The 24,144-nt window shown below is 36.1% G+C and overlaps 2 protein-coding genes across 2 annotated transcripts in view; both read right to left on the bottom strand.

Annotated features, from left to right (window-relative positions):
• The window catches only part of ntng1a (netrin g1a), a 92,414-nt gene extending 90,968 nt beyond the window's left edge, over nt 1-1,446 (bottom strand). The window contains exon 1 of the mRNA XM_042751590.1: nt 1,138-1,446. The gene's annotated coding sequence lies outside the window, so the exon portion shown is untranslated. The remainder of the gene's footprint in view (nt 1-1,137) is intronic.
• Nucleotides 1,447-6,075: 4,629 nt separating this feature from the next.
• Nucleotides 6,076-7,467, bottom strand: LOC122142241 (protein arginine N-methyltransferase 6-like). Its single transcript, XM_042752165.1, has one exon. The coding sequence runs from the start codon at nt 7,417-7,419 to the stop codon at nt 6,352-6,354; it is 1,068 nt and encodes a 355-aa protein (XP_042608099.1). The 5' UTR covers nt 7,420-7,467; the 3' UTR covers nt 6,076-6,351.
• Between the last annotated feature and the right edge of the window lie 16,677 nt (nt 7,468-24,144).

Below are 24,144 nucleotides of genomic sequence, written 5' to 3'. Positions count from 1 at the left end.
GAAAATAATATTCAAATAATTTACTTAAATTACTATATTTACTTTATAAAGAAAAAGTTTCATGTTTAAAATAAAAGCAAATCAGATCAAATCATTTAACACAAATCAAATAATCACACATATCAGAAATAAATGTAATAATAATAATAATAATAATAAATACCTTTTTAGCTATACAGAGTGGAGCATGGCTTGGAAAGTTTGAGGATTTTAGCTATCAAAGTGGCCGGGGTAATGTCTACGAAACAGAATAAAGTCCAAAAAAAGAAGTCACATCAAACTGTTAGAAACAATAAAGCAAAGCCATCACTGTTTGGAGAAGCTTAAGTAAGTATGATGCATTGCAAAACACAAATTCTTTTCAGGATAATGTTCCAGCCTATAAACAGGTGTAAAAAGCCAAAGGGTGTCTTTTTTTTTTTTTTATTTTTTATTTTTTTTTGCAAGCAACAGCTTAATTTCCGCCAGTAGCTAAGTTCATGTACCCTATCAGTATGCAATTAATTAATGACACTTAAAATATGTACTGCATAATATTTATGAAAATACCAATACCCTAAAGTGTAAATACTTCATAAACTAAGGTTGCAACTCAACTGGTCCGTTAGTGAGCAGTGAGGGCTACATACATATAAAGAAAGAGCTAGTGATAATCATTCAGCTTATAAAGAGGCAATGAGTTCAAGCTCGGCTCATTTATGTAATTGCTGTCAGAAATCCTTTTATGGAGAACCAATAAACTAGAATATTGCCAGTGCGTGACATCCTACACACAAAGCATACTAGTGTTTAAAGTAAAGAAACAGTAATTTAGCCTCTTACAAAAAATAGTTTTACACCAGCAAGGTCCATTGCCAAAGCCATAAACAAAAAGAGACACAAGTGCGCAAAAGCGCATGGTAGATTTTACGCACTGCAGGCGAAAGAGAATAAAACCACCCATTTAGGTAAAAAGTAAAATAAAAAAATAGCAGTTTCGAAGATCATAATACTCGTATTAGATTAGCGTATCAAATAAGCTATATTCAAATAATGCTTCAAGAAACCCGGCAAACACCTAACGCACATCAAAAGTTTGGGCGAGACGCACACATTAACCACGCATGCATTGAGATATAAAGTCCTCATTGATCTCACCTTCACTCGAAAGCTTCACTCCAAAGCGTCAATCCGAACGGTGCGATGAGATCTCATGTTGCACACCGATATTTGACGGGTTTCAATCGGGACATCTCGGAGACGCGCAGGTGCGGAGCTGAACTCAGAAGCGACCACTCCTGTCCTCAGCTCCGGGAGAATGGTGGTCTAATCGAAGGCACAAATGGCACTTCAGCAAGTCAAACAACTCAGCAAACAAATACGACGGCGGGGAAACACTTTTCCGGCTTAGTCTTAGGTTTTGGTGAAGCCTTATTTCTTTGGCGTGGATGTGACAGATGAGATGCCTTGGGAAGGTGGGATTATATTCAACATGTGGCGAATAGTCGTGGGTGCGACTTGATTAAAAAAAAAAAAAAAAAATATATATATATATATATATATATATATATATATATATATATATATATATATATATATATATATATATTACACATATTAAACGTAGATAATATTATCAAATATATCATATCTTATGGGAAAAAATACATTAAGCACAAGTTGCTTATTTCTATATAGAAAGAGAAAATACTGTCAAAAGTGTCAAAAGTTATTTGAACATTTTTATTATAAAATAACACAAATTCTATAAGTTTTTTTTTTTTTGTTACTGTTTGTTTGTTTTTGCATTTCATAACTGCGCATTCAGAAATATAAGAAGGTTGTATGTCCTAAAATAGTTGTTATTATTTCTATACAAGCTATACAAATAAAACTTCCACCCAAAAAACGACTTCACTTTGCAAAAAAAAATAAAAAATGACTGGTGACTTCAAAACCACCATTCTTCATAGCATGTGTGAAATTAGCATGAGGACATTATTTATTTCTGTGACTTGCCTCTGATTCGCACCTGAACATCTAAATTAGTGATGGAGAAGGAAGATACATTTTCTGTCACGGACCATTTAACCTAAAAGTGGCCAGTCATTAGCTCAGACAGGAAGGTCAAGGCGCTGATATGAAAACCTAAATGCTGCTTGTCTGCATAAAAGAAAATTGAAGATGACTGCACAGACTACTGAATAATTCATGTGAACAAAATGAACTATAAACCGCTTTCAGGGTGACCAAAAATCAGTTTATCTTATCTTATCATCATGTAAGTCAATCAAATAAGGCCATTGTTAAAATCAGATGATGTATATCACCAACTGTTGTGCACCCCCTAAACACACACTTTAAAAATCAATACATATCCTTCCTTCACAGACGGGCCACATCCGTTGAATGTGTTTACTTTTTCATATTCAGCACAGCCATGCATCCTAAAATCTACCGTAAAGTTCAATAGCTCACAGGAGCTGCATTTGACATGGACAGACAATCACATGACTGCATCAGCCAGTAGGAGATGCAGCCTGTGTTTCCTTCAGTGCTGTCATACCTTTCAGTTATCTGAGAATTGATGACTGCCTCTCGTGTGGCTCATCACTGTCTCTCACATCTGAGAAGAGTATTGGGTTTCATCTGTTCTGTCCAGCGCATATCTTTCACATGGTAAGAAATATGAAGAGAGATCACTATGAAGTGAGATGTTTCCACAGACGGTTAAACCCTTGTATAGACAATAACATGTCAAAATCCAGTTTATTTTTTCTTCTGATTTTCCAATATGATGCTAATACTTTGATTTATTGTGATCTTTGCCATGGCTGTTGGATAACTCATAAAACTATAGACATCTGGAAAAGTCAACCTTTCAAAACAGATTTCAAAAGAAACATTTCTTTGACAGGACATCGGTGATCTCTTACAGTATCACCATGTTTAAATCTTTATGTAGATCTTATTAGGCTAAATTAAGCTAAACCATAACGTAAGAGTTTTTCCTCACCCTCAGGTCATCCAAGATGAGCTTTTTTGTTCACTGGAACATATTTAAATAATTTTAATATTATGTCAAGCTCATAAATGGATCCTCTGCAGTGAATGCGTGCCGTCCAAACTGTTTATAAAACGTCACAATAATCCACACAAATTCCATCAATCCATCAGTTAACATCTTATGAAGCAAAAAGCTGTTTGCATGCAACAAATCCATCAAGACATCAAATTGTTGCTTTCTGCCTATAATATCATACAATTCCATCCGTAACATTGCTTTTTCCAGTGAAAAAAATTGTCTTGTCAAAGTCAGGAGAGAAATATGCACAGATCAGGCACGTTTACAAACTAAAACAGCTCTAAAAAAATATTTCTGTCGATTTTGACAACAGGGGAGGGACCTTTTCACTGGAAGAAGTGTTATTATGGTTTGGTATTTTGATCAGAATGCAACAATTTAAAGTTTACACATTTGAATGATGGACTTATTTTTATTTTATTTTTTAAATATAACTTTAAAAATTAAAAATAGCTTTTCATTTCTCAAGACATTAATTAATGGATTGGAGTTGTGTGGATCACTTGTGGATTATTATGATGTTTTTATCAGCTGTTTTAACGCTCATTCTGATGGCACCCATTCACTGTGGTGCATTTAGTGATGTAATGCTACACTTCTCCAAATCTGTTCTGAAAAATAAACAAACTCGTCTACATCTTGGATGGTCTGTCAATTCTCCTATTCGCCCACACTGAAAAAAAAAAAAGAAAAAAAAATTAATTAAAAAATGGTGCAAAAAGAATTTTCACTCAGAAATGTATAGTGAATTTCACAAACAATTACAAAGACATAGCAGTTTTGAAATAAAATGTGAAACTCTGAAGTAGAAAGAAACTAAAATAGAATTTTCTTGCAAAAATATATAAATAAATAAAACTACAACAATAATTTTATATCGGAATTGGTTTTATATACTAAGAATATATATATATATATATATATAAAGAAGGCCATACAAGTTTAGAATGACACAAGGTTCTGTAAATGAAGACAGAATTTTAATTCAGAAGGCTAAACTATCCACCTTTCTAAATTCTCAGTGTCTTCAACTTCTAGTCAAAGCACATGACATTTAAACATAAACCTCTGCTAAAAATGACAAGCACTGTAAAGAAAATGTGTCACATAACGGTGAATTTCTAAGACTGAAATAGTACATAATGCCTTCTGGTGAAACGTATGTGACAAAGCCTTATTCACATGTGTTTTAAGCCTGAGACTTTTCAACACATTTTAAACTGAGCACCATAATCATGAATTTTTATATTCAAGCTCTAGCCTCCGCTTGAGTTTATTGGCTTGAAAATATTCACAGCAGCAGATGATGTTCCTCCAAAACTGATCTCATCAAACATAAAACACACAATGCTTCCAAATCTACAGTAAACATAATAACCCAACAAAATTAAAATTTGTTTTTAGCTGCCATTCATTAAATCTAGTGCCTTTTAAGGACTGTATGAGGGTAGATATCTCACCATGAGAGACCTTCTGTCATTGTTGCTTATTTTAGTATGTTAATGAAAGCAAACCGGCCTGCTAATGATAATGATGACAAATTGTCACTTGGCCATGAAGATCCGCCCAGTGCCGTGGGATCTGGTCTTCTAAATTAGGATTTGTCAATAACATGCTGCCAATTTGTCTTCTCACAAATCAAAAATATTGGTTACTGTAACTGGCAGGCGGCAAATGATTTCTCCTGGTTTATTTACAGTATCATCATTAGCATACCAGGGGGATGTATTGGATAAAATGATATGCCTTTGTGGATAAAACTCATTGAGGCTGTCTAGGAGACAGAGACACAGCTCTGATTTAATTTGCTCCTTACGGTCTACACAACTATTAATAGCAAGATTCAATTAGATGCATTTAATTCTTAAATATGGGAAGATTTTTTTTTTTTTTTTTGATCTACGGGTATTAAATGGAATACATCAAATCAAGCGTGGCTCTGAAAGCATGTTAATGACACAGCGTTCCAATTAATTGTAAGATAACAACATAAGCTTCCATAAATACAAAGAAAATGAATGTCACTCCTGGTGATTCTGGGGATTAGTAACTTCCCACATCTGAACTGCATTCAATGATAATCCAAATCACAGCTAATAAAATGAATAATGATGATTGGGTCAATAGGTAATTGAGCTTAAGCTTATATATACAACTAAGAAATTAGCTTTGAATGGACTCCAAGGCCACAAATCTCCAACTGATCAGGCCGTATACAATTCCAATCAGTCATGATTTTGCATAGCCTGTAGAGTGTCTCTAAACAGCTTGTTTCTATTTTAAGATTGGGACAAAGTTATGCACCATTTAGGATTTAGCATTCATGAAATGTGTACAGGCAACTTTAATATAAATTGGCTATTGGTAAAAGCATATTTATCACTATAACTAAATGAGCGTGGACAGAATACACCTTAGGCTTTACCCTCTCTGTTGCCTCCTAACCTGCAAATGGCCTTCCAACAATGTCCTCATACAGACTCTCCATACTGGACTCCACGCTCTCTCCATTCCTCTCACTAGAATAAGAATAAAATGCCTCCCATATAAATTGTTGTTAATGTCAATTAAACACTAGTTTGGTCACCTGATAATATAAAACTAATATCTGTCTGTAAGGCTCATAAATCACTGCTGTTAATTTATTTACAATAGTGTCAATTCTCTTATTTGTCAACATTGGGGAAAAAAATGGTGTAGAAACAATTTTCACTTAGACATTTCTAGTGAATATTACAAAGAACTACAAGTACAGTAATTAACATTGGAATAAATGTGAAACTTTTCTTTTGTAATGCAACAAATTGTAATACTAATATGTCTGACTTCGGAAACACTTTTCCATGTGTTTGCATTTGCATTTCGCAAATTAGATTATAGCCAGTTGTTCCTGATGTCCCATGCTACTCTGGCCAACCAGAAATGGACCGATTTCCTTTTCAGTCCCTGATAAACACTTAATTTTACACTCCCCCCCCGACACAATAAAGAAAGTAACAGAGCTTAGACAAGCACTGTTTATTTTTTTTTTAATAATTTTGCGCATGTGCTGTCCAGAGACAGCAGTCTAAACGTGATTTTTTGTGTGTGTGTGTCAAGATACTTCAAATACAGAATTCCAAGCAACAATTCATAGTGGATTCTTTGCAAAAGATAATTCTGTATATCCAGTTACTTTTTTTTTTTTTCTCATCACAATGAGATTGGCTCCAAATGAAGATAACATTTCATGAGCATTCATTTTATCTGACTAGGGAAATAACTAAAAATAAATAACGGCCACATCTCTATTTAACTTCTAAAAACTGATCAGGAATAGAAAATGTTTTGGAGTGCTTTTTCTGTTCACCTATCACATAGTCCACACGGATGCATATATGTCTAGAATTCTCCTCGGAGGGATGCAAACTGATTTCCCCCTCGACTTTAGTGTCCTGCATCACATCCACAGCATCATCCAGATACAGCACAGCCTGTTTCCAGTGCGTCTCTGGTTTGAACGGAGACGTGGAGAGCACCAGGGCCTTCTCCTCAGCGGGGAAAGTCACCGTGAACCACACGCAAAAGGCGTGAATGGAGGAAGAGCCGAAGCACCGGCAGCTGAACACGCCCCTCACATCTCGGAGCTGCTCCAGCGTGATCGTGTTCAAATCCAGCTCGGCAAACTTGCACGGGTGGGAGAGCACATCTTCCACCGTCACAGGATTCACAGTGATGTCTTTGTTCATGATGCACTTCCTGGCAAAGTCGGTCATGCAGGACATGTCCACGCCGTACTGTGCTTTGACGGTGTTCCAGAAATTCAATCTGGCCTCCACCACCAGATCGTTTATGGGAGCGATGTAAAGATCCGCCCGGGACGGTAATATAAGGCCACCGGGTTTGAGCCACTTATCCCGGGCGAAGATCACTGAGTTCAGCATGGATTCGTGGAGGAGCGCGTAGCCCATCCATTCGCTGACGATCACATCCACCTGTTCGGTCAGTTCGATCGTCTCTAGTGTGGCTTTAATGACTTCGATTGTGTCCTCCATCTGATTCAGTTTTACGATCCTCACAGCCTGATCGGCGATCGAGCTCGCTTCGACTGCATAAACCTTCCTGGCACCCGCTTGCGCACAGAATAAGCTCAGGACGCCGGTACCGGCACCCACATCAAGCACCACTTTACCTTCTATTGACTTACTGTTTTTAAAAATGCCCATTCTGTACGTGTTAGTGCGCACTGTGTCTGCAATCATCTCTTCGTGAATGGTAACATCGGAGTAGCTGTCAAAGTACACGTAATCCTCTGTACTCCTGTCTAATTTTCTTTTCTTGGTACCGTGCTGTGACATTTTCCACAAGTTTTCCATGCGTCTTTAATATTCCCAATGTAGCTTCCGTATCCGAGACGCAATTTGAAAGGCATCATGGGAGATGTAGTTTTTAAACAAGCCCCTGTGTTTCAGAAAGAAGGATAGTTAGTTCTGAAATAAACTACACTTCCCATGAGCGGCAATAAATTCTTACTATAACTAGTTGTTTTGTTAAAAACAAGCACTTATAATTGCTATAATTGTTTTTTGCTTTAATGAATTTTGTTAAAATGTGATAACTTTCCCAAAAGAACACGTGGAGACAACTCTCATGTCACAATGCTTTATAACTATTCTGAAAAAGCAATTTCTTTTAGGTGTTGGGTTAGTCTGAGTTAAATAGGCTATAATTATTGTTATATAGTAACAATATTTAGAGAGGGAGGGAGGGAGGGAGGGAGGGAGGGAAGGGGGCAGATATATGATAATTATTTAAGGTGACAAAGTAGCCTACATACAATTACAAATTTGATAGCTTTAGCTATCATATTGTAGCTATATAGTATACTGTTCTAGACCTATGCAAAACACTTTTGTCACAATATATCCATGCGGTTATTTAAGTTAATGGTGCATGCTGGCCCACATAAATAAGTGGATTAAGCCTGATAAAATCTCTTTTTTTTTTTTTTTTTTTTTTTTTTTTTTTTACAGTGAGCGTCTATGCTGTCTGCCTGTTTGGCAGTAGTTCCAGGGCAGCTGTTTAAACTGACTGTGTCCAGCTGTAGCTGTACTAACATAACACCAGGGCTCCATCTGAGCCGAACCACATTTTCCACCATGACGGATAGCATGATCTGCTTTTAACCTTAATAAAATAGCACTGCCTCACCCTCGGCCGTCACTCTCTCCACACACGCTAAGGGCTACACACTGACAGCAGGCTATTCCTCTTGAATACAGTGTGTTTTATGATTTCTTCTGCTTTATCTATGGTGATAAATGTTCACGGTTGGATTATGAGATCTGGCCTTTTTTCAGTATTGTCCTCAAGTTGAACTCACGGAGTAAAGAGAAGTCAGAGGAAAAGGATGCACATTGGTTATCTTCATATGACACATATACACATTTCTATTAAAGGAAAATTTAAATATCATACAAGGATAATTAAGTACACATGTGAATGCATTACAGCACAGAAAATAATGCTTGTAGTGAAATGTATGAAGCAGTTGGCATGAAATGAAAATTCACAAAATTCAAATGTTCTGTTTTCTAAATGCATGTTATAGATCTTATTGTGAACATTTTATCCATGTATATGTTATTAAAAAAAAAAAAAAATACATAGAACCCAGTCCTCATCCTTTTCTTTTTTCTTTTTTTCTTTATTTTATTTTATTTTTTACTTTTTTTTATTATTATGTTTTATATGGATGTCGCAATAAAAAAGACCTGTCCCTACTTCCATTTTATCATGATTCTGCAGTCAACATGAAATCAAATTTCACCCTTTGCTTTTCAAACGCACAATAACGGACTAATTTTGAACAATTCATCTGTTCATTAGGTCACACAGACAATTTGACAATCTTAACCGTTAGTCATATAGCTATTTAGATATTGTTTTAGCACACTAGCATTTAGTCTGGCTCCATTCTGGTACTTAAAGCTCAATTTCAACATCAAATCAATTCCTGCCCTCATTGAATATCTGTTTCACTTGGAAATAAGGACGTCAACAGGATATAGGAAACAGCCTCCTTTAGCCTCCTTTTTAAAAGCTGGCAATGGTATTTATTTTGATATTTTGCATTTGCATATTTTTTTCCCCCATACCTGCAACCAACTTTTGGGTGGCGAGGCCACCAGCTGTGGACAAATGTATTAAACTGTGGTGTTTTGTAAAATTCCTTTGCACTGTTAGTCTCTTTTTCCATATCTCCCTTGGGTAGTTTTGAGTCCTTGCTACGATAACACACAATTTAAACAAAATCCACATCCTCTGAATGTTTTTACACACTCAGAAATGATTGGAAAATAAAAAAAACCTGTGTGTTTGCAGAGACATCGGCACCTGATCTCGCTTTAATTAAAATTGCACATCACTGTTTGCCCATCTAAAGCACAGACTCTGAGCTGATTGGAAGGGGATGGACTGGCAACGAAGGAAGAGACTTTGCTCAGTGGTCCTGAAACATGTCTGGAAAGCCTGAGATAATTTCAGAGCGGAGAGATGGTGGCTTCTGCAAAGGGAAGAGACTGGTTGTTCAAGCATGAGTGTAACAGCGGGAAAGCAAATCACTTTGGACAATGAAGGATGTCCTGAAAACATTTGATAACACAGCTCAGGCTGATTTTTCCTGGGTGGCTCATGTTGTTTCCAATCCGCCTGCTGGATCTTGTTTGGTTGGATCAGTTAAGGGTGAGGACATATGATAAATCTGCTGAAAGGATGAAACTAGAAGAGGAAGTCACAATCACTGTGGCCTATTGGTGGTTTGATTCAGTTATAGCAGTGCCACCCTGGCGGCGCGAAACTGATTCCTATCTGAAGCAGTAAGCACATTAACATCTGAGGAAACAACCTATCCAGCAGTCAGTCAAAATGTTTCTTTTAGTTGAATAAAACAATTATGTTACTCTCAGTTTGCTTTTTTGGCCTCTTTTAGAGAGAATGATTTGTTACTGTACACATTGTACAAACGCAGTATTTTTAACAACAAGGTTCATTGAAAGAACGTGTCTCTACCTACAGTACATATTTTTAAAACTCCCAATATACAGTATCTAAACCTTTAAAAACTGCAGTTTACAGCTGTAATGAACACTAGTGGTGCTAAAACAACAACAACAACGTTTAGTCCTTTTCACACAAACTGATTACAGGGGCAGATTTTTGATCAATAAAGACTTATTTTTGTTTGGTTCCTCACACACTTTCACCATTTTTCATGATTTGTAAACTAATATTTTTGTATGGTTGCATCACATAGCCACCTATATAGCTTTTCTGATGTTGTAAAGTTGCTCGGTAGCTCACCCGGTAGGCTTAAAAAAATGTACTTTGTAGACTTTGCGCTAAGGCAGAGGTCTCGTGAAACACATCACAATAAAAGAGCTCAAAGACTTAGAGAAGCTTCTGCCAATGTGTTTTTATCTCACGTTTGCTTTTGTTAACATTCGGTTAGGGTAAGGTTAAGGTTTAGAGGTGGTAAGTTATTTTCAAACGTGATGACTAGTAACTTTTTAGCACCATTCACCGGACATTTGATCCTTGAAAAATCGTTATAATACAACAATCAACATACATAAAACTTTACCAGATTGACTTAATATGTTTGGGACAAAACTGAACACACTTTTAGCACCACTTACTGGACATTCCCCCTTTGAAAATGTGGTGAAACATCCAAGAAACAATTTGTACTGTAGATTTTTTCTCCTTTGTTAAATTCTTAAATGAATATATTATTATTATTATTATTATTATTACAGGGAAGATTAGAGGAATAAAATCAGAACAGAATCCCGGTGAAGTGCTAACCGCTTGCCTCAAATATAAAATGCAGCATTACTGCAAAAGACTTGCGAAACAATATTAAACACAATGCATGAGGTAACACCTCAATAAACAGTTGAAACTGATGAGCAATGTAACAGACGTACGTAAACACACTAAGTCGCCTCCAGAGGTGAACCTAGAAATCAGTTAAATGAAAGAAGACCGTTAAAGTTTTATGAAATCACACTCCCATACAAGAATATTTCAAAATGTGTGTGCGTCTCACTTCTCTCCTCAGCTGCTGTTGGAATTCGTGTGCCTATGGGGAAATCCTAAGTGCTGACAGCAGGACTGAACCTGTCACCTGCCTGCCCATCGTCTGTGGCTCTCCATCAGCGCCAGGCCTGCGGGCAGCACCGCCTGCCAATCTGCCCACTGTCACCCTGGCCTATTCAAAAATAAAACCCTTCTGAGAAATTAATGTGGTGCTCTGGCTGAGGATCGATTCCAGCAGGATCAATGTGGAAGTGCCTTGATATTTTACTCTCGTAGTGAGGCGCACATTAGACAACAGCAGTTTGTTGAAATCTGCGTTTTACTGAACATTGATTATGGCTGCAATCTGTTTCAAACTGACAGATGAGTTGATAAATAAGGCAGAGAATAAAACAACATTATTTAGCTTTGTAAGCTAAATGAAAAGCAAAATACAGATTTAAGGCAATTTCCATTTTAGACTTAAGCCTGTAAGCAGTAAACAGGGCCGTCCTTAGCTCACGCGGGGCTCCCCCGGTCTGTTTGCAAGGGGCTGGTGCAACTGCACCAGTTGGCTCTGGCAGTAAATGTGTTGAGATATCACTTTTAACTTTATTTTTGGTAGATACTTTCCAAGAGGAACCATTTTTATGTATGTTTATTATTATTACTACTATTTTTTTTTTTTCCTGGAAAATTGAGAATAAAGAAAATGGTCACAGCTTATCCTTTCATTCACACTTGAACCCATTAATCAGTTTTACCAAAGACCTGCAGGTACTCGGCATCCAAGAATAAATTGCATTACATTGTTACTTGATTAAATGACACATTAAGTTCACATGTTAGACCCATGAGGAAAATACTGGCAACATCTTAACCCATCATGTTTCACATTGCCAATGTAGCTGTGAAAAATCTTAGAATGGTTTTACTGAATAATTAACTTAAATATATGGCTGTCAAATTAGCAGGTTAATTTAGTACAATCAATTATATAAAAAAAAGATTTACAGAATGAACACTCATACATGAATATAGGGTAAGATGGGGTAAGATGTCTTCTTTTTCTTTTTTTGATCTGTACCTCACACCTCATTTCAACAAATTAAAAAAAAAATGTTTTTTTTTTTTTTTTTTTTTTTTTTATCTGAATTTTAATATTTCTGAGATTTGGTTATTTGAAAGAGTTAAATGATTTAATTTTGTTTCTTTGGAAAATATTGATATTAAATTATATAATATAATATAATATTATATTATATTATATTATATTATATTATATTATATTATATTATATTATATTATATTATATTATATATATATATATATTATATTATATTATATTGTATTGAATATTTGTTAATTAAGGATTTGTGGACACATTAATGTTTTTGGATTTGTGGCGTAAAAAAAAGAAAAAAGGAAAACAATAATAATTTTGAGGTTAAAAGTTTAATTTAATTTACCAGAGTGGCATGTTGTTACTATTGTTGTTATTTTTTATTTAATATTTATTGTAATTCTTTTTTTTTTCATTTTTTTCTTTTTTTTTTAATTGCTTTGGCACATTTTCAAAACTCTTAGTACTAATATCACAACAGATCATCAAAAAGGATTTTTCAATTGTGTTAGTACAATACACACAATCACAAAATGTCCTTTTCACTACACAAAATAACTGTTTCATCTATATAAATGTTTCATTCACAGTAACTGCCTTTCATAAAGCTACTAGTATCAAACTTCTCATTCTTTTTTATACATTTGTCTATTATTGAATCTATCTCTTCTAAATGGTTAATCATTTAATCATTTGGTGCATCTATAGATGTAGATTCAACAGATATATAGTTAGAATGTGATTGCAATTTAGTTATTTAGTGATTGCAATGATTATGTGGAATGAAAATATGCGCAACAACAATGAAATAATGAGATCAGGTTTTGAAAGAATGACTAGTCGTGTTACAAGTCTGATCAGTTTAAAGTTTTGATCTAAGAGTTTTGAAAATGTGCACATTACTTGTGAAAATAGTACCAAACATAAAATAATAATAATAAAAAAACTGTAATATGCTTTAGATATATGTATATTTCGGACATCTTTGCTATTCATTTAAAACCTATAAGTTAACTGAGTGACATCATAAGAGATATGATTTCATTATGAGAAATTAAATAAGTATAATGTATACAGTATTCACATTCCTTTACCTTTCAAAAGAATCTCTTTTACTGGAATTCTGCTTTGTCTGACAACTAAATAATAAAATAAATAAATAATAAGAAAAAGTAAAAAGAATAGTGGATTTAGTATATATATATATATATATATATATATATATATATATATATATATATATATACTGTATATATATATATATATATATATATATATATATATATATATATACACACACACACACACTGAGACCTGAAAAAAAAAAACAAAAAAAAAAAAAATATTATTCACACAGACAAAAGAAAGATCATTAGCTGTGAGACCAAATTCACTTTCCTTTGTTCCGCTGTGGTGGTTCATGGTTAGAAGGTATTTACAGAAGAGATATTCCCCACCGGGCTCTAATCAGCATGGAAGGACAGCACACTGACTGTCTTGAGCACAAAAAGCATCATATGTGACTATTAGAACAACTGATTAGCATTCTATTCTATTCTATTCTATTCTATTCTATTCTATTCTATCAGTATGTCTTAAGTGTAAATATAGTTGGTCTTATGCTTAAACCAAGAAACCATTTGACAGTGCTGGTAAAAAATATACTTAATTTAAGATATTCTATAAAAACAAATCTTGTTGATTTAGCCACTTACGCTTCTCAAGTAAATGAATCTTGTTTTAAGGATGTTGCAGTGGAATACTGATTAAGATTTTATTTTATTTTTTCAACATAAAAACCTGATTACCCAAACGGGAGAAAAAAAAAAAAAGTGCAGCAAGAGTAGCATTGTGGAGTGCCAATTAAGCATCATCTAATTTTGTGGTGTTTGGTTTACGGTTTGCCAGCGTGAGGTGAAATCGGTGCATCTATTTTTACCTCCAAAGGCTTGTGTCCCACTGTGTTCGAACTGGACACTAACAGAACATCACCAATTAACAGGCAGGTGCTAATAAGGTAGACACAAGCCAGATGGAGCAGAAGATGAAAAAAGAGAATCTGTGAGACATTACTTGTTCTTTTTGTGATCAGAAATCGCAAAACTTCTACTCCTACATGCACGTCTAAGCATAAAAAAGAAAAATGGTTCTCAAAAGGAATCTCCTAGCAAGAGGAAATTATTACTTTATTTTTTTTTCTCCTTGTCTGGATGTGGTTTATTCAAACTCTACTCACATACACTGGACAAACATCAAGGCATTTAACGGGAACCTATTAATTTGGGATAGCTGCCGTGAAGCATGATTAGGTCTTTTTAAAGGGATAGTTCACCCAAAAATGAAAATTCTGCCATCATTTACTCACTCTCGTGTGGTTCCAAACCCATCAGACTTTTAGCAATCTTTGGAACACAAATTAAGATATTTTTAATGAAATTTGAGAGATTTCTGTCCCTTCATTGGCAGTCTATGCAATTACCACTTTGATGCTTCAAAATATTCATAAAGAGATAACTTATCCATGAACTGAGCAGCTTAGTTTAAATTTTCTAAAGAGACTTTTATCTTGTTAATGTTTTGAAGGTTTCAGGTACTAAATTCATTAACATTTGGGTACCAAAGCACAATACATGATCTAAAAAAGTGGAGATATGAGTAGTTACATTTTACATAAGACATTGGGGGAAAATACAAAGTTATCCCAACTATTGAGGTCCATTGAAAAAGCCTTATATGAAACTCTTGTTATGTCTGGCACCATACATTACTAATACATACCAGACCACAGTGAAAGACAAATCTCTCAAGTAAAGACTGAAATTAAACTCCTTGAAGTTGCTTTCCACAAACCTGACCTTGAAGGTCTGATAAATAAAATCAGTGACCCTCAGATGGCTCTGCAAAGAACATGACTCTCTTGAGTGAACCGGAGCTGAGAGGGTTCTTACAAGACGGCTCCTAATAGCAGCCTGAATACATGACTGGGTTCACTCTATAAACAGAGCGCCGTAAGAAGAAATAAAAGGAATCCATTTAGTACGTCAGCAGGAGGTGTAATTAATAAGATCTGTTTATGTATTTGCACATATTGATTTTGGCTGTGATGATCAAAGTTAAAATTAAATCAAAGCATTGATAAACTGTTGGAAATGTATATTTCCAGGGTAGTGAGCAATGAAATTAATGGATGATGGACAGATAGATTGATGGGTAGATAAATACAAAACTCAGCTCAAAAGGTTATTTTTATCATTGTGTCTTATAAACAGGCTCTCTGAGTTGGCATGTTGCAGTTCGTACCTCGCAGAGCTTTGGTTTATTCACACACTCCCAATCATCGTTGCAGATCTGGACAAGAACATGTTTGCTTTCTTATTCTCTGCGGTCTGTGGACTTTTCCCACATGCGTTTCTGACTTAGAGATGCTGCTCCAGGTGTTGGGATATCAGCAAACACTCGTGGGTATCTCCGTTCTTGGCCGCTGAGTTGTTTGTGTAAGCTGTGTCTTTGTGAGGTGCTGTGGAGGACTCCCAAGGCGTTTAATCTCCCCAATACCACAGGCTCTTAAATAAATCACAAGCGTGAGTGATTGGCCGTTGGACACAGTGGACGTTCAACAGGACTGTTCCTGACAGAAATCACTATTTACCTCAGGTATGCAAGGCATGTTCAAGGTTCCTACAATCCACTGAAATATTAACACTGCCCACCTGCACTTTTTCTCCTCGCTGTGAATTATACAAGACGGTCGCAAAGTTCTAGCCATTTGCTATGCTACCTAACTTAGAGTTGCCTGTCAGTACATCCCTTCCCTCATTTTCACTGGCTCTATTTATAGATAGATAGATAGATAGATAGATAGATAGATAGATAGATAGATAGATAGATAGATAGATAGATAGATAGATAGATAGATAGATAGATAGATAGATAGATAGATAGATAGATAGATAGAGAACAACGACAGAACAACAGAATGAAAAATGACAGACAGACAGACAGACAGACAGACAGACAGACAGACAGACAGACAGATAGATAGATAGATAGATAGATAGATAGATAGATAGATAGATAGATAGATAGATAGATAGATAGATAGATAGATAGAAAGAAAGATAGAACAATAAATGGAATGACAGAAAAATAGCACTCTGCTCATCTGGATTTCTAAATCCTGGAACATTCTATCGATAAGGAATCATATTAAACTTGGCAGCAAAGTTGCTGGCTGGTAATGTTTTGCTGCATACGCAACTGCTGCTGAAATTTAGCCTGGGGGAGCGAATGATGGCCCTACACAAAACTCAACTGATGGCTGTGGGCATCTGCCCGCAGGGCACCAGAATGAGTGTCCACAATGAGGACAGATAGACTGCTGGACCTACAGTAGCACACACTGCCCTTTAGAACAGAAAGTATCTCTATTTCAATCCAGATAGAACAAACACTGAATGTGCTTTAGCTTTATTGATATTAGTGTGCTCTTTCATTTAGCATATTATTTCATTAAATCAAACAAGCACACAGAATTTAGAAAGTCACTGTTGAATAGCCTAGAGAAATCAGAAATAATTTCAGTCCTAATTGGTGCCTTGTGTCACCATCGAAATCTAAAAAACAAGCCAGTGGCGCCATCACATTTTTTCTCCCCACATCTTTATAGCATGGATAAAATCCAATCCTCAGTTGTTGTTTTTTCTTAGGAGAAGTATTTGTACTTTCACAGTGAGGGAAAGCATTTGTGATGATAGAATTATCCAGTGAAGTATAGGGACACGGGCAGGATGGTGGAGAGCACAGCTTGTCGTTCCGTAACACCCTGCTGCAGTCAGCTAATAAGACCTAAATAATATCCTGTGACCAGCTTGGCTCTTTATCACCGGGACTTGCCCTGTGTAATAAAGTCAAACCATTTTAAACTGCCTTCACAGTGCACACACAATGCGTCTCTGGATACAATGTACTGTTGTTAGCTGCCTGTTCATAAACCATTGGGAATTATGCACACACAAGCATTTCCACTGACATCATACATCCGCTCTCAAATGAATGCAGATGGTTCCTATTTCAGAATTTGTTCACTCCCAATTAATGTGTGGCATTGCTACGGATATTTGCAGTTGAAAGGGAATACACAAAGCACAATTGAGCAGTATTGATAAAAAGTCTTGTTCTCTTGATGTTATGCTGTTATGCAGTCAAATTCCTTAAAGGGATAGTCAACCAAACTGAGAAATCTGATCTGATCTGATCATCAGCTGTATGAACACAAAAGAAGATATTTTGAAGAATGTTTCAACATGTGAATGAGGTTCAAAACAGCATTGGAACCCAATGACTTCCATTGTATGGACAAAAGAAAGTACAGGTTTGGAACAACATGAAGGTGAGCAAACGATGACTGAACTTCCATTTTTGTGTAAACTATGCCTGTACAGTGTGAGTGTTAATCAGTGTTGGCAAGCCCATGGTTTTCCGTTGGAATTGGGCTACTTTAACACTACTTTCCACGAGATGTTTTTCATGTCCACAACCCAAATAATGTGATATTTAGCCCCTGGAATGTGACTTTTATCAGGAGAACCCCACCAAAAAACATGTATTGTACCCCCCGGAATGCGTTATTTACTGGAAGATCCCCATGAAAAAAAGATTGGGCGGGTTTTGCTGTGAAAACCTGGCAACCCTGGTGCAAATGTTTCTTCTTAACTTTTAGTACTTGTATTCTTCAGTGTTCATTCACTTTTACTAAACATTCATTCATTCGGACTGGTAGGTTGAGAATCTCAAGTGAGCAGACTTACTGAGAACATACAGTAGATAAAATATGCTGACAAATATAAAAAACCTAAATACATTCTCCATAAAAAAAATGTCCTTGTTATATTTTAGATGACTGTGCACTTGTAGCTTAAGCATGCATGTTTTGAATCCATAAAATGACATGAATTGATTAAAAAGAGGAAGATGGGAGGAAAAGAAGGAAACTTGCATAACTCTCCCCTCCAGATTTCATGCAAACCAAATGAGATGTAATAATGTAACATGATAGATTCAGAACATCGGTCACCATTCTTTGCATAATTTAAATCACATAATGATCTATATATAACCATTCAGAATCTCCTCTTGGAGTCTATAAATACAGTGGGAAGCTACAGTGTCACTGACATTTATATGAGCACACTAATGACCAAATGATAAATATCTAATACTTTTGCTGAAAATGGCTGAACTAAAGTTTCCTATAATAGAAACCTATTAGATGATGGATACCACTCTGATCTCTCTGATTACGTAATAAGGTGACAAATCAAATTCTTTCAGAGCATAATGCACGTGTTATACAAAGACACAGAATAAAAGTTGACCTTACCAACCAACCATTTAGTTGTTGTTGCAGACACTATCAAATAGAAGAGTGCCAGACTTTCAACTTCTAGGTAATGGGCTCTCTGAGTCACTTTTGTTTCATTAGCCATCAGAAACATGTTCAGATTATTGTATCGACTTGTTTAGGTGTCAGACAGACTGAATTATCAGATCTTGACCAGTCTGTCCATGCATTGTGCCAGGTTTCTTTATCTGTGGCATTACAACTGGCAGCAGTTACAACCACATCCAGCTCTGCCGTCAGCCATGAATGAGACATCACACTTCCGCCTAGAACTATTTATATAAAGAGTGCAGAATCCAGTTAGCAACAGAAAGGGTTTGTAAAAAAGTATTTTTCAGTGCATCTAAACCTTGCTTCCCACCGCTGCACAAGGTCCCACTGCTCTTCAAGGTGACTAATTTCATTTTCCTGATTTAAGTGACCTTTGGCAGAGAAGTTTTGACTGTAATGATTTCCTGTCCCTTCTGCTCAGCCAGTAGAGCGTTCTGAGTGGACAGGGGTTCTGCTTTATGTCCCGGTGGCTCAGATAAAATGTGTAATGAGTTGAGAGAGATGTTCGTGTGACCGGGGTAGTGACTGCAAGGTTTGACACTTCAACCTATAGTCTAACTACCACTCACCCCATCAATCTCAATTCACACTTTGATGCTGCAGCAGAGGGCCTGACAAAAGATTTTAAGGTTGTTTAACTTTCATACTGGTGAGTTCAGTGATTTTCAGATGTGAATGTAGAGAGGCTCTGATTTTTCACCAAGGGTCCTTTATTAAAACAAATTTTACTTTTATTCATTCATTCATTTATATATTTATTATTTGTTCAATTGTAATTTAGAGAACTTTCTAGCTTGGATAGGCACCAAGTGAGCCAGGACTGCCATGACCTCTAAAAGCATCTTATTCTAAATATTGCAATATTATATTATAATTTGTTCCTTAAGGAATAGTTCACCCAAAAATGAATATTTGCTGAAATTTTCCTTATCCTTAGAGCTGGAGTCGTGTTTGGTGGGAACTGCTAACGAACCGCCGCCCTGCGTTTCACTCTAGCCAAAACATGCTGTGACTCCATAACCTGCCAATAAACAAACAATAAACAGCTCTGATGACAAGTTTTAACATCCAAAGTATTATATTCTGTATCTTTATGAATAAAATCGTTTATTTTATGCAAAGCAGCAGACTTTTCCATCACGCGAAAAGACCGCGACACTCATTAAAGGTGATTCACACCGCGCGCCTGTATTTTGCTCTGCATAAAATTGAACGATATACAGCACATTAACGATTTTATAGATAAAGTAAAATGTACACAAACTTGTATTTTACCGAATAATGCATCAAATTAGAACTGCTCTCTCATGAAGAGAAGACGCCAAATCTGACCGTCTGACCTAGGTTCTGAGTAACACAAAAACTACCCAAACATTGGGTTGTTAAGTCAGACCCAGGAGCTGGGTAAAAAAAAAACAGCCCAGGATTTTAGAGTGTAGCCCAGGGCTATTCTCAGGTCAACTTTGCAAACATCTGTAGGATATACAGATAACTTTCCGCTGATTTCCACATGGCACAGACGTCCTTTGGAATACTGCATATAGGCACGAAAAGAGACTGAAGGTTTATAATTTATAAAATGTGAGCGAAAACAGAAGAAGGAAAAGAAGGATAAATTGTTGAGTTGTTTCAAAATGTATTCATATTCCATTCTCCCATAGCACACAAATTTTTCATTTCGGAGGAAATGACTCTGTAGTAGACTTTTGATTTTTTTGACAATACTGAACATTAAAGTTATGGCAAAGTCGTCCCCTGTAGCCAAGCTTTTCTCATAACGCATGTGCTCGTCAATGCAAAATGAGCATTTTGCAGTACCTGTTAGACAAATGGGTTGGCCAAGCTCTCTGGGGGCACTGCTCTCCGGAGAGGAGAGAAATATTTGATGTCAGGTAGCTAGGGCTCTTTACGTGTATATTAATACAGGCAGCATGAAATATGAACACACATTTTAATATGGTTAACATTGAGTTCTCCGTACTGCCTAGTGCCGTCTTGGAAGCATGACCTGGGGAAAGAGTGGCTTTTTAACGTTTGAAAATGCACTCTTTAAGTGCTTTGTTCCATTCTGCAATGGGGAGGGGAATCCGGAGGCAGTGAGCACCATGGAAGCCCTGGGAATATCATCTTTAACAAAGAGTCTGTCTTAGACAGGCGCCCAGCAACCAAAGAGCTCATCTCAACATTTCAAAAGTGTTCCACCATGTTTCATATCCAGTGGCTGCTCTCGGAGTGTGGAGCTGAATTCATAAGTCATATTTCTTTGTTTTGTTTTTTTAACCTGTTAAGAAAAGCCACACAAGTAACTCCAGTGTGTGCTAGTACTTTTAAAAGCTCCCATAATAGTGTTCTCATTTCTTTTGAATTGAAATCAGCCCACAAGAGTCATGCCCATTCAAACGCTGCACCTTTTTTTTTTTTTTTTTTTTTTTTTATCTGAGTAGATTTTGAATATAACCTTGTAAATACACACGATAGAAATACATATGCCATACATACATACAAGCATTACATCACTTGGATCATCTGTAGTGACTGATCAATGGGTGCCGTCAGAATGAGAGTTCAAACAGCTGATTAAAACGTCACAAAAATCCACAAGTAATCCACACAACTCCAGTCCGTCAATAATGTCTTGTGGAGTGAAAAGTTAATAAACAAATCCATCAAGATGATTTAAACATCAAACTATTGCTGACTTAAAACTGAGTCCGGAATCAGAGAAATATTGTATGCACAGATCAAGCACCGTTTCAGGTGGAAACAGTCCAAAACAGTACTATACAAATATAGTCTTATTTTTATCAGCTGTTTGGACTCTCATACTGATGGCACCTATTCACTGCAGAGGATCCAGTGGTGAGCAAGTGATACAATGCTACATTTCTCCAAATCTGTTCTGATAAGAAAACAAACTGAGCCTAACCTAGGGTGAGTAAATTTTCAACAGTTTAAAAATAAACTGAAATAAAATATTTGGATGACAAATAGTGTGTCTTGTTAAGGATTTTAAATGGCATAGGCTTAAAAGAGACCTTTACACTCTTCAGTTCAGTCAAGCTTTTAAAGGCCAAAGTGCTGACTCAGTAGCCCTGGAGGCTAGAAAGAGACTGGACCATATTAAGCTCTGTTGCTTTCATGGGATATAGTCACACCTGCTTCCCACGGTACTGTCTTCCAATCATAAAGCTGCATTTAGGAAAGATCATATGAGCTGCTGGACTGCTGGAGCACTTCCTCTGTCAGCACATCGAGCTGCTCAGATGAGATGCAATGACAAAGAACAACTCAGATCCTTTTGGTCACAATTATACTGTGGGAAAATCAGTTAATCATCCGTTCTTTTCTAAATAGTATTTGCTTTTCAGATGGACCTTTCAGAAACATTTTATCCTTCTTTGATAAGCATATCATATTCTAAAACAACCGTTTTGGTGACTTTAACATCCATTTAATGTGTACTCTACTGTTCAAATGTCTGGAGTCAGTAAGATTAAAATAAGATATTTAATTATTCAGAAAGGATGCACAACAGTTTATGCTTTAAATATGCTGTTTTAAATATTAATATTCTTTAAATGGAACACAATGCTTTCCACATCATACACTCTTTCACAAACGGTGGCATTGCCTCAGCTATTGGAGATTAAATGTCCCTAGTTATAGCATCATCCTCAAAATTAACAAGTGGCTCTTATAAAAGAAGATTTACAAAACCCAGCCGTTTTTGTGTGGCTTGCTGTTGTCCCCTGGCATCAGGGACAGCATCTGTGATTGACAGAGCCTTCTGAGGGCTCAGGAAGGGCTGACACTGTTCTCCACACCTCTTCCCACAAGTCTTTGAAGCCCAGGAGCTGAGCAGAGTGTGGGAGCTACGGAATGATAAGGGCTTGAATTAAGGTTCAGCATGAGTTTCTGGCGGGGAGAAGGAGAGAGAGTGCAAATTAACATAGAAAGGGCTTGTTCAGCATGGCCTCGGCATCCTGAGGAGGTCCCACCGCCTGCCGGCTTTACCAGAGCTTTGTGATCAGAGTGACTACAGCTTGTCTGACCGCTCTACACATCTCAATGAGCACATATAATCCCCAATATTTTAATTTGTTTTTCTCATTTATTCTGCACGAGAGCTTGTCACCTAAAAACCTAATTGAATAAAGTGCTTCATCATGTATCTTAAGTTGATCAGACCTCTACAGACCTTCCAGTGTTTTATGCAATTTATCCAGAACACACTTGCATCACTAAGCAAACATATTTTCTTATGTAAGACCAATCGTCTAACCTTGTAAGCACTCAAGACACTTTGGAAACGAGGTACGCAAGCTGTCGGTACAACACAGTGACCTCCAGGTTTTCATGCCGTAACCAAATTACACAAATATATAGTAAGAATGGGCTCATGGTGTTTCTTCAGCAGTGCATTCACACTAATATGGATTAGACAACAAATAAAATGATGTCTCATTACCAACACAGTTGTTTCTCTTTAGTTAATGACCTCTCATGTTACCCTGCAGGCTATAGATAAGCGTAAGGTTGTAATGAATGCTAAAACATCCAGTGAATCCAAGATGATTTCATTAGTACTGTATGTTTAATCAAATGTATGAATTTTTATTTATTTATTTTATGCAAAGCAACTTACAAATGATGACAACAAACTGATTCATCCTAAGAAGGCAATAACATGATAGTGCCCTTTTTTAATTATCCTGGAGACTACAGGCTAGAAAGAAAAAAAACATTATTTTTGTATATGATATAAGTTTTTGCTTTTTTTGCGTATTTTACAGAGTCAACATCAATAAAAATAACTAAACATTTTCCTTTAAAAAAAAAAAAAATCAATTTTTTTTTTTTTTTTTTTTTTTTTTTAAATGAACTAAACTCAGACTACAACTAAGCATTTTCCATTTTTTATTAGTAGCCACAAAAATGTACTCACCAAATTAGTGGAATGAGGTACAGCAAAATATAAACAATGAGCACAACAATATTTAGGTGTACTAAATTTTCTCAATTCACCCAAATTGTTTTAGGAGCAAAGTTGATTTTAGATACATAATATAGATTTTAGAAATGGATGAAAGACAGACAGTTAGGCAGTTATACATACATACATACAAACATACAGACAGACAGACAGACAAACATAAAACAAAAAAAAAAAAAAAAAAAAAGAAAGAAAGAAAGAAAGACATACAGATAGATGGATGGATGGATGGATGGATGGATGGATGGGTGGTTAGACAGACAGACACAGACAGACAATACAGACAGATAGAATGATACAGTAGATAGAACAATAAATAGAACGTTAGATACATAGAAGGATAGATTGCTCACAACAGTATGTATTTAGGATAAAAGCTTTAGTTTAACAGTGTGCAGTTGATAAACTTTTCCCCATTCAGTGGTATTACCTATGAGTCTCAACAGGGAGATATT

This window comes from Cyprinus carpio, chromosome B24, assembly GCF_018340385.1.
Source record: "Cyprinus carpio isolate SPL01 chromosome B24, ASM1834038v1, whole genome shotgun sequence".
NCBI classification, from domain to species: Eukaryota; Metazoa; Chordata; class Actinopteri; order Cypriniformes; family Cyprinidae; genus Cyprinus; species Cyprinus carpio.
The sequence above is the reverse complement of the archived record's forward strand: the minus strand, read 5'-3'. Positions and strand labels throughout refer to the sequence as shown.

What these genes read in the sequence shown, in the direction of transcription:
- LOC122142241 (XM_042752165.1), bottom strand. Translation starts at nt 7,419, where the DNA reads ATGGAAAACTTGTGGAAAATGTCACAGCACGGTACCAAGAAAAGAAAA.